Here is an 11,257-nt window from a genome sequence, read left to right as displayed (position 1 = left end):
GATGTCGATCCGAGGTCGGGAGATGGAGACGAAGATGGGTGCGAGACACACACACAACAACAGATCCGTCACTTGGAACTTTCGGGAGAAGAAGCCATCGCGTCCTCGAATTTCCGGGGTTTTATCTGTTTTCTCTCAGATTCCCCTTTCCGATTGGTCTCCCGTCGTCACCTGATGACAATTCGAAACCTTTCGGGGGCGCGGGAGAGGTCAAAATCGAAGTTTAATTCGATCTCCAACCGGAAATGGTTGACGGACTTACATTCTTCCATTGTTTTAAAGTTAGCGTCGCGTTTTCATAAAATAAAAATCTATTTCTAACCAATATATAATTTTCTCTAAAACCATTATTTTCCGCGAATTTTAGCGAGGGTTCGGACCTGTCCAGAGCCTCACAAAATAATAAATTCATTTTGTTAACTTTGTTTTATTACTAAATGATCTTTGAAATTCATGTTATCAAATCATATTACTTTGAAATAATTATTAGATAGTAAATTTTTTTAGAGCTAAAAGTATTGCTGGAGATTGTTATAAACTTTATCCTGAAGCTAGAGAAGTTTTCATTCGTGTGATGATATTGTTCTCCTTAACAAGTTTAATTGAAAATGAAGATGAACCTGGTGGTGGTTTACAGCAACAATTGTAAGTAATTAAGCAATTTAATATAAAAAATTTGACACTAGAAAGTTGAAAAACTTTAACATTGAGTAAATAATCCAGAAAAACATTATAAATCATAATAAAGTTAGTGGTAAAAGTAATTTCTTAATTAGCAGTTTGTAATTTTACAATCCATTAAAGAATATAGAATGATTGATATAGATCAGTATTTCTCAACCTCTAACAAATCGTCGCCCCCTTCAACGTAGTATCACTCCCTTCAATAAAACTGTTACATAGTATCGCCCCCTTCACTTCAAAATTTCAATGCCGAGGGCCAGGGCTAACGCCAAATTCGTACTGCATTGAATAGACTAGTGACTAGTATAATGTTATTTCTTTAAAATTAATTATTGTACAATATAACGAATAAAATAGCTAATTAATTTTAATATAATGTTTTACTATATCACCCAGAAAATTGTTTTTTACCCCCAAAATATAAATTGTTACAAATTGCCCTCTCAACATATAAAACGCCCACATGGGGACGATATCGCCCCCATTGAGAAACACTGATATAGATAGAGAATAAAACCAGTTTTTTCCTCATCTAAATTTTTCTTACATAAATTTATAATGTGAGAACAGTAAATTTAAAATATAAAGACAAAAATAAATTAGATATATAATGTTAGAATGTTACAATTTTAAGCTTTTAAATATGCGTAGTCAAATTATTTTTTACCCATTTGGAAAATTCATAATATATTTACTGCAGAAAATAGAAATAGTTTTATCATCATCATCAATCTTTATTAGTATAAAGGTTGGGAGCCCTGTTACTCAGGGGCTAAGTAATTACAATTATCAAAAAGAAAACCTACATTTTACAAACAATAAATTGAAAATTTACATTAATAATTATTTTCTTACAAGTTCTTAGATCTTATATATTATTTTTTGGTAGTTACATCTTTCTTCACAAGTTTATTTACAGTTATACAAAGTTATACAGTTATACAGTTATACAAAGTTATATACAGTTATACAAGTTATACAGCTGCTCCTTTTTTTGAGAGTTTATTTAGGTTTTCTCTAAAGTCTTGAGTTGAACTTTGCTGTATTATATAAGATATTTCAAATCACTTTCATATTTGAGTAAACTTCTCAGTCTTTCATTATGTGTAATATTGAAAAGTCACTGGAGTCACACCAATGACAATTTTTATTTAAAAAGTTTACATATTTATTTTCAATGAATAATGAACTTTTATTTAAGTGCAATTGAATTATTAATCTGTTAACATTTATTTCCAATGGGTAGTTTACAGTATATATGGTTATAGCAAAGGAATTTTTAGTATTTTTGGATACTATGAATGATACTTGGATCAATATAAGCTGTTTTGATCTTTGTTTGTACTTTGTGATATTGTAGAATCAAAAATAGAAATAGTTTTATTATAAATTGTATTGAAAATACCATTTACAGACTCAGAAACCTAATGCATGATTTCTTTCATATTTAATACATAAACTGACAATGTCTACTAGAAGTTGCTATATAGACTAATAAACACTTTTGTTTTACTGATAACTGTTGTTGCTAGCATTTATATATATATGATGCATTACTGTCATTATGTATATCTTCTTAGCATTACATTAACATTAATATATATATTTTGTATATTGTATGTTAAGCAACCAGAAAGTTATGAATAATTTTCTAGTTGGAAAAAATTTGTCTATGCAAATTTACAAAACATTTACTTAGAATAAATGGTTTTAATTATAAAATTAGATTTAAAAAATGAAATAAATGTTTATGTAAGATTATAAAAGCATATATATATTTTTAAACAGATATACATTACTCATGGTTAATACAGGTAAAATTGTATTTCCTGCTTATAAAATAAGTCAGAAAACAACTCTCTTCCAAACTAGAAATGATCTCATCATGTAAGTAAATACTTATGAATATTGAAAAATTTTCTTAAATGTGAAATAGATTATATTAATACCTTTTAATTAATACATATTTAAATAGTATTTTTATTTAATTGTTCAATGGATTTAAAATTCTTTTAATAAATTTTAACAGTAATTAATACATATATAACAATTTAATTATTCTCAAAAAGTTTATTATACATTAATTCATGATTAATCAACTAATTGTATATCTTACAGTAAAAGTAGATTGTACAGTGAATGCAATCTATTACTAGTAAGCTTTCTCTAAAATAATCAGTGAATGTGGAACAAATCATTCATTTTAAAATAATAGTCATTGTTTATTCTGTCTAGTGTGTTTGTTAACCTTTATAAGCTGAAGTTGTAAAAAGTAAATTTAAAATAAAATGAAAAATCTTTTAATGAACATTTTTATTTATTGTAGTAAATTGAAGAGTTATGACATTTAGAAGTTTTAGTTATTTGTCGAAACCGTGTTTTCTTTTTCTTGTTTCTTCTAATTCTATGTCACGACTTGGTGCATTTATCGACACTTGGCAAATAATTCCATCATCTACTTTTAATTCATACAGAAACACGTTTTGGGCTTTCGCCCCTCTTCAGTCTGTTACATCGATAGTATACGGTATCAGTCTGGCACTTTCCGTATTTCCCGCTCCCTTCCCCCTCCCATCTTCTCCCGACTTGACGGCCTCCCCCGCATGCCTCGTAATTTGTAACTTCACCCCTCCCCGAGTGTTGTGTACAGCCTCGCCTGCGACTGTATAAACATTCTATTTTAATAATTGTAGCCAGTTTTTATGGATGTCAATGCTTAGGTTCTTGTTAATATTATTTTTGTCTATAGTAATTTCGTAGCTTTCCTTGAATTTTCTTTTGTACCAATTTTTTTCTTTGTGTACTATTATTGCATCATTCTTATCTATTTTGCAGTTGTGGGTCGTGCAATGTTCGTAAAAAACAGAGTTGATTCTATTATACTTCAGGTCTGCGATGTGTTCTTTTAATCTTGTTTCTAATTTTCTTTTTGTTTCACCGATGTATATTTTTGGGGGTTTGCATGTGCAAGGTATTTTATAGATGACTTCGGTAGTGTTGTATTTGTCTGATTGTTTATTTCTGTCAGGTATAGTCTTCTGGATTCTTTTTTGCAAGTTGTTATTGGTTGGGGCTAGCTTTATATTTAGTGTGTAAAGTGCCATTTTTCTTACCTTTACATTTCATAGTGTGGCATTTCAAAGTTCAAGAACATTTGAAAAAGCCTTATTGGGCAGATGCAGTTGTTCTTAAAGTAACTGTTTTGTCTAAGGCACCTTACATTTAATGATCAATTTTTCAGGACAAGCCAAAATCTTGTGAATGCTGTAATACAGATTCACTGATTACTTTAGTGAAGGTGTGCATTTGCTAATAATAATGTACAGTACTGTACATTCACCGGCCATCCACTTTCACTGTAACATATATAACAAAATTATTTTACTTTTTTTTTTAATCAGATATATCAAAAACATAAAGCTTTTCAAATATATGCTTTTTGTGTAACCATTGTGTAATTTTTTTTGGTTGTGATTTGTTCCATGTTTTTCTTCAGAATTTTTGTAAAAAAAATGTGTGTAATAATTACAGAATGGATTTTAAGGTGCAAAATTATGATCAGAAAAGGGAAAAAAGGTTTTGAAAAAGTATATGAAAAGGTGGAAAAAAAGGTGTTAATGAAATGTATTTATTCAACTCTAAACCAGTTACATGAACATTCTTTATCTGATACTATAGCAAATATCATAAAGTAAACATATTTAGTAGGTAAAAATGACATTTATTGGGTTTTAACCAACTTCTTATACTGGACTACACACAACATTTCTGTTTTTGAAAGTAAGTCACTGGCACTTTGAGCTCGGGGAGATTCTTGTATGCAGAGAAACTCTGCTCAGCATCAACTGAAACCAATGAAGCATCGCTTGTAAGCATTTGGAAAGGGAGTTCAGTCAAAGTTTCAAAGGTTTCCACATCTAGATTGTTCCTCAAATTTAATTCAAATTTAGCTTTGGCAAATCTGTCAAAGCTGAATTTCAACATGTATAGAATATCTTCTTCAGGTGAAATGAAAACAAATTTTAGAATGTTGTTATAATTTTAACAGTAACATTAATTTGTACTAATTGGAATGCACATGTTAAATTTAAATGATGCACCATTAAACTTACACATTCAATTAATGGTTAAACTATAATTGAAAATTATTGCCAGCTAGGATTTAAAATTATTAAATAGTGAAACCCATATTTTTGTGAGTGCTAGAGCAGACTTATTACACGGCTCCAATTTCTCAATAAATAATGTTTTCCAGATGAATAAACAGTTGTGGTCCTTGCATTGTAAGAGGATGGAAGATTCATTCCACAAGGGCATAAAGTAATGATTGAGAACCCTTCTAGATAATTCTGTGGAAATTTAATAGTGTATCATTTAAATTTAACACATGTGTTTCAATTAGTATAAATTAACATTAAACATTTAAAAGTAACATGTGCACTCCAATTAGAACATATTAACATTAATGTTAAAATTTATAACAACATTCTAAAATTTGTTTTGTTTTGCCTGAAGAAGTCATTCTTTACATGTTGAAAGTGCTTGCAAGATATTTTGTTTATTTTTGTGCTTTGCTCATCAAAACTTTATTAACTCTTTGATGCTTCTCATTGATTGCAATATTTATATCTCAGATGGCACATTAAAGAATGAAACTATCAGTTTCAATGAATTACATCTTGAATTCTTCTGAAAGAGCATATTACTTTACCTTTTTAACCGTTGGCATGTTTTTATTGTGAACAATGGGTTCTGGTTCAGACTGGTACAACACTAACACAACTAACTATATAAAGCAGGTGTGTCAAACTCATTTAAATAATGGGCCATTAATGTGACTGATAAGATTTATGTGGGGCACATCACATTTACAAATTTTCTTAAAATTATAATTTGAAGTGAGAGTGCAGGCAATTAATATATATGTAATAAAATAAAATAACTTACTGGAATGTAATTAAAATAATCAAACCACCTTACTATTTCCAGCAACGTATTTAATAAATTTTTCCTCAATATTTCCTTAACAAAATGAATAACAACCCGTATGGTGTAACTTTATCATTGGAACAGATAAGTGAAATTAACGTAAATTTTCTGGATCTGTCCATAACTTGTAAATATGGTGAAATATGGACAAATATTTATCGAAAGCCTAGCTATCTTCCTATTATTATACCGAAGAATTCCTTTGATCCTCATAATTTTAAGAATGCAGCCTTTCGATCATGGATAAAGCGGGCCTATACCCATTGTACGAGTATGGTTGACACACACAGAGAATTAAATAACATACGTACAATAGCTGTACAACAGGGATATCGTATAAGTGAAATTAATGCTCTTATTGATAAATTTTGTAATCAAACAAATAAGCAACCTACAACTAAGAACCAAGACGAAGAGTAGTTCTCAACTATATTCCTTTCCTTCAATCGATGATTAAAAAAGTATCTCAAAAGAATAATTTAAGAGTTACCTATCGTCGTAATCCGACGATTTATAGAATTTTACGAAATGACAAGAAGAAAGGAAACAGTTACAATACTACAGGAGTTTATTCTATTCCATTAAGTGATCGCCGTTTTAATTCAGAGCTAGTTTACGTTGGTGCCACCATGAGACTTTTAAAACAGAGGATTAAAGAACATAAATATTCTATTACTAAAAACGTGGACAGCACCGTCCTTGCAGCCTTTGCTAAACATCAAGATATTAATGTACATTGGGACAAAGCATTTATAATTAGGACAGCCACCAACAAACAAGTCCTTAAACATATTGAAAAACTTGAAATTTACAAGGCGCATATCAACAAAGGATGCATCAACCATAGAGACGCAGAAAGTCTATCCTGCGCATGGAAATCTTTTTACCATGACGATTAATTTTTATTTTTTAATTTATTTTAATTTAATTTCATTCGTTACCACGATTAATTTCTTAATATTTATTTATTTTTATGTTTTATTTACGTTTTACGTAATTAATTTTAATTTTTTAAACCGTTGTATAGCTTACATTCTATTTTACGTTAGTTTTCCGTTTTAAAGTTCTTAACTGATGAAGACTATTAAATATAGTCGAAAACGTTTTTAAATTTATTAAATACGTTGCTGGAAATAGTAAGGTGGTTTGATTAATATATATGTAGTTTAATAGATAGATATGATAGATAGGGCAATTAAAACATATGTAGTTTAGTGAATTCAACTCAACAATATATAATTGCTATAGTATTGCTTTTATTTAAACATTTATTTTATTTAATGTGCATATTTATAAAACTAAAATTAATTGTTTTCACTGGAAACTTGCCAGCACTATCTTCTTCCTCCTAGTTTTCCAATATCTGGATTCAAAGACTGAGAAAAATTTTCATTGTAGAAGATAGATGTTTATCAGTCAGCTTGATCTGTCAGCCATTTTATTTAATTTCAGAGCATCATGCCCGTGGATCACGCAAAATTACATCAGGGCCGCCAGTTTGACACCCCTCAAGAAGAGTGAAAATAATTTTATTTTATTTATTTTTCTGTCCAATCTTTTAAAAATACGGAGAATAGTGAGGAATAGGTGCTAAAGCTTCAAAGAGGAAGAAATGTGCTAATCTCACATAAAGATGCAAAATGGTTAAACATAGTGTGTTCATTTTGCTTCATTTTAAGCCCCAAAATATATATCTTGAATTATTTGTATAAAAACAGCTATATTTTTTGGAAAAGTGCCGCACTTTAAAATCTTTTCTCTAGTAATAATTGTTACATCAATTGAAATCAGTTTGAATACAGCTTTATAATTGATTTTGCTTTTAGTTGTTATTAATTTTTTTGTCAATAATTTCTTGAAAAAACAAATATAAAATATTCTATTATTTATCATCAAATCATGATTGTATGTTAAATGTCACATGTTTCCAAAGAATCAGTTTTAATTAACTACGTTATGACTATATCGAGTTGTTCGTAGTTGACATACATTACCCTACAATAATGGACCGTACAGTAAGATGTGATGGCATAAGGTAAAGAATACATGCTTTAATAAGAGGAGGGTCCCCCTAATGCAGTGTTTCTCAATGGAGGCGATATTGCCCCCATGTGGGCAATTTTCCATATTGAGGGGGCGATTAGTAACAATTTATATTTTAGGGGCGAAAAACAATTTTCTGGGTGATATAGTAAAACATTATACAGTAGAGCATTGTTTATCCAAAAGTTGGTTATCTGAAACGTTTGTTATCCGAAAGCATTCCATTTGGCAAATTTAAGTTTTCGCTAGTGCTGTGGCGCTGCAATCTTTGGCTATATCTTGGGCTATGCCAATATTTTTTGTTGTTGGTGTGTGTGTTTTAGCTGGCAGCACTGGCACTTTTGTGTGGTGTTTTTCTGAGGACTGTGTCGTGCTGAATTGAACGTTTTTGATACTAGATCAACTTCTAAAGTATATTTTTTTGGTTTTATATTTTTCAATATATTTATTTTGTTTGTACAAAATAAAAAAATAGTTTTTAATGATATAATAGCCACAATTATTATTTTAAAAAGTTTTCGTTAGGCTTAATATCGACGAAAATTCAATGCAAAGCGACACGCAACAGAGAAAAATTTCAGCATGGGATAGGTTAATATATTTTTCATACATAATCGGTTATCCGAAAAATAAGTTATCCGAACAACCCCAGTCCCCAATTGATTCGGATAAACGATGCTCTACTGTATTAAGAATAATAAGATATTTTATTTGTTATATCGTACAATAATTAAACAAATAACATTATACTAGTCACTAGTCTATCAATGCAGTACGAATTTGGCGTTAGTCTTGGCCCTCAGCATCAAAATTTTGTATTGAAGGGGGCAATACTACATAACAGTTTTACTGAAGGGGTCAATACTACGTTGAAGGGGGCTATGATTTGTTAGAGGTTGAGAAACACTGCCCTAATGAGTATTTGTGTCCATTCCTGCTTCAAGAATGTTGTCAGCTCAGCTGTAGATTTTGGACGTGGTTCCCTGGTTTGTAAGTGTCGCTCTAACTCGTCCCACAAATGTTCTATTGGGTTTAGGTTGGGACTCTGAGCAGTCCAGGAAAGACGGTTGGCATTTGTATCTTGATACCACTGCTTGACAGAGGCTGCAATGTGACATGGAGCATTGTCATCCTGGAAGTAACATTCGTCCATTCCATAAAATTGCCAGAGCGTAGGAAGAACCTGATTGTCCTTTCCTACAGGAAGACCTGTAGGAAGAATTGATATGTAGGCATAGGCATTCAATATACCAGGAACAACATGCAAAGTTCTCAGGCCATACCACAAAAAACACCCCCAAACAAGAACACCACCACCACCGAACTTGACAGGTGTCCTGTCCATTATTGTAGGGTAGTGTATTTTATAAATATATTTTATTATTATTTTTTAAACAATTATAAATCAGTAATGGCTGGAATTGTGTGTGTGTGTGTTTAAAATCACAATCTATGTACCGTATATACATATGCACATAATGATGCTTGGACTATTCATTATGTACGTTAAAAGCACCAATAATATACAATAAAATTTGTTTGTTGAAATGCATTTGTACTTCTGTTTGTGAGCACATGTTAGTAATGTGTATTACGTCATACTTTTAATTGGAAGGAGATAAACACATAGCAGTAACTGACATGATTTGAAAATTATGACATTACAAAACATATACTATACAGTAGAGTCCTGTACAACGCAGGGGATTCATTACACATTATAGGAAATCATGTTATCGAAACTTGCATTATCACACAATTTATGAAAGTTTAAACCTTGGCCTATAAGTTGAAAAAAAAAACGTATATTCTGAACGGCATCGTTTGAGACTGTTGCTTGCTTTATTTGTGCATTGTACGGGACTCTATGTATTAGAATAATGTTTTATGTACAAGTTATAGAATCAAATCAATTACAAATAAAATTACATATTCAATAAAATGTTCTAACTTAACTTTCTAATCTGTTATTATTGAATTTATTTTCACACACACAATTGTTTATGAAATGTGAGGATGAATGGATGAACCTAGTTTTCCCTCATATTATGGTATTTCCTCATCTTATGTCACTGGTCTTTAGTATTAGTATATTTTTGTTTATAGCCCTGTTCTAATGATGATAAATGAGTAAACACATTTATTAAGTTATTAACTAATTATAGATTTAATGTTGAGTTGATGATGATTTATTCACAACTGATATAGTGAACTCTATTAAAGTTAGTTTCAGTACAACTAGAATACTTACCTATGATAAATTGCTGTTTTGGCTCATTTTCATGCTTCATGTTGCCACTGATGTAAGGATGTTTCAACATGCTGGGACACTTAAAGCATTTTTTAGCAGGAAATGATTTAAGGCATACGTTACAATAAATAATTTTTCCATCTGTTTTAAATATCTAAGATTCAAATTCCTGTACATACTTTCTTAGCAATTCAGCATTATAGTTTTTGCTGTTTTTACCCATATTGTTGGTTGAACTGAACTTGATCTAATGGAATGTTTTCTGTTCATGCTCCATACATGAAATTTGACTACTTTACTCATAAGAAATTATTTCGCTAATATTTAATTGAACATTATATTTAAACAATTTTTTGAAAGATTTAAATTTATATTTATTAATTTAATAAAATGTTAACATTTACAATAGTTTTATTCTAATTAATTCAAAGAATTTTGAGAATTTGGAAAAAGAAAGTTTTCGTGTCAATACAAAATATGTACCCAGTAGAATTTTAAAAGAATGCAAGTTAGACAATTCAAATTTAAAACATTCAAATTTTTACTCTCATTTGTAATTGGATTTTGTAGTAATATTTCTCACACTTGCAATCATGCAAATAACTTATAAAGTTTATAAAGCACTGTTTTAGTCCTGAAAACAGTTAAATCTGCAAAATGCACAGTAAAAATCATAAACCTATATTTTTATATGCATTTTTAAAAAAGACACAAAATAAGCATTATTGGATAACCTTAATTTGATTTACTTGGACCCAAATTATGTTTATATCAAGGTTTTAACATTATAGCATTTAAGCAAAACAGCATGCATATGCATATAAATCCAGTCCTTATTCATATGTTTTAAAAATATTGATTTATATTTCTTTTTCTTAGGTATGTAAATGCAAAACATCTTGAAAGTGAAATTCTTCAAAAAATGGAAAATAAGAAATTTGAAGATGCTTTTCAATTATTTAATAAAGCAAAAGAAGATTACAATCACTATAGTTCTCAAATGAAGAATGAAAGGTACAGTAAGTACTTAACTGATAAAATTCATATATCATGAGAAATACATATAGATAACTTTAATCTTCTAATGTACTATACATTAGAACAGGGCCGGATTAACCCACTTTGGGGCCCTAGACATTTTCTTCTTACTGGGCCCTCTCCCTCTCCCACAAGAAATAAAGCACACACAAAATTTAAAACCAACCTAAATACTGTAATGTGGAAAACTAAAACAAATCTTAATTTTAGTTTTTCTAGAAAAGCTTGAACAGTTTGTTTATAAATTTAAAA

At 29.8% G+C, this 11,257-nt stretch overlaps 1 protein-coding gene across 4 annotated transcripts in view; it reads left to right on the top strand.

Annotated features, from left to right (window-relative positions):
* LOC111634366 (fanconi-associated nuclease 1-like) overlaps positions 1-11,169 on the top strand; it is a 29,051-nt gene extending 17,882 nt beyond the window's left edge. For 3 of the 4 annotated variants that reach the window (XM_023379126.1, XM_023379127.1, XM_023379125.1), the window contains 3 exons: positions 508-645; positions 2,473-2,571; positions 10,847-11,169. In XM_023379126.1, coding sequence (XP_023234894.1) covers positions 508-645; positions 2,473-2,571; positions 10,847-11,021 — 412 coding nt within the window. In that variant the 3' untranslated portion in view covers positions 11,022-11,169. The remainder of the gene's footprint in view (positions 1-507; positions 646-2,472; positions 2,572-10,846) is intronic. The other variant, XM_023379124.1, reaches the window with a different exon arrangement.
* The last annotated feature ends 88 nt before the right edge of the window (positions 11,170-11,257 follow it).

This window comes from Centruroides sculpturatus, unplaced genomic scaffold, assembly GCF_000671375.1.
Source record: "Centruroides sculpturatus isolate CEXI.00-Female unplaced genomic scaffold, Cexi_2.0 scaffold855, whole genome shotgun sequence".
Classification (NCBI taxonomy): domain Eukaryota; kingdom Metazoa; phylum Arthropoda; class Arachnida; order Scorpiones; family Buthidae; genus Centruroides; species Centruroides sculpturatus.
Note: the sequence above shows the minus strand (reverse complement) of the source record. Positions and strands in the feature narration are given on the sequence as shown.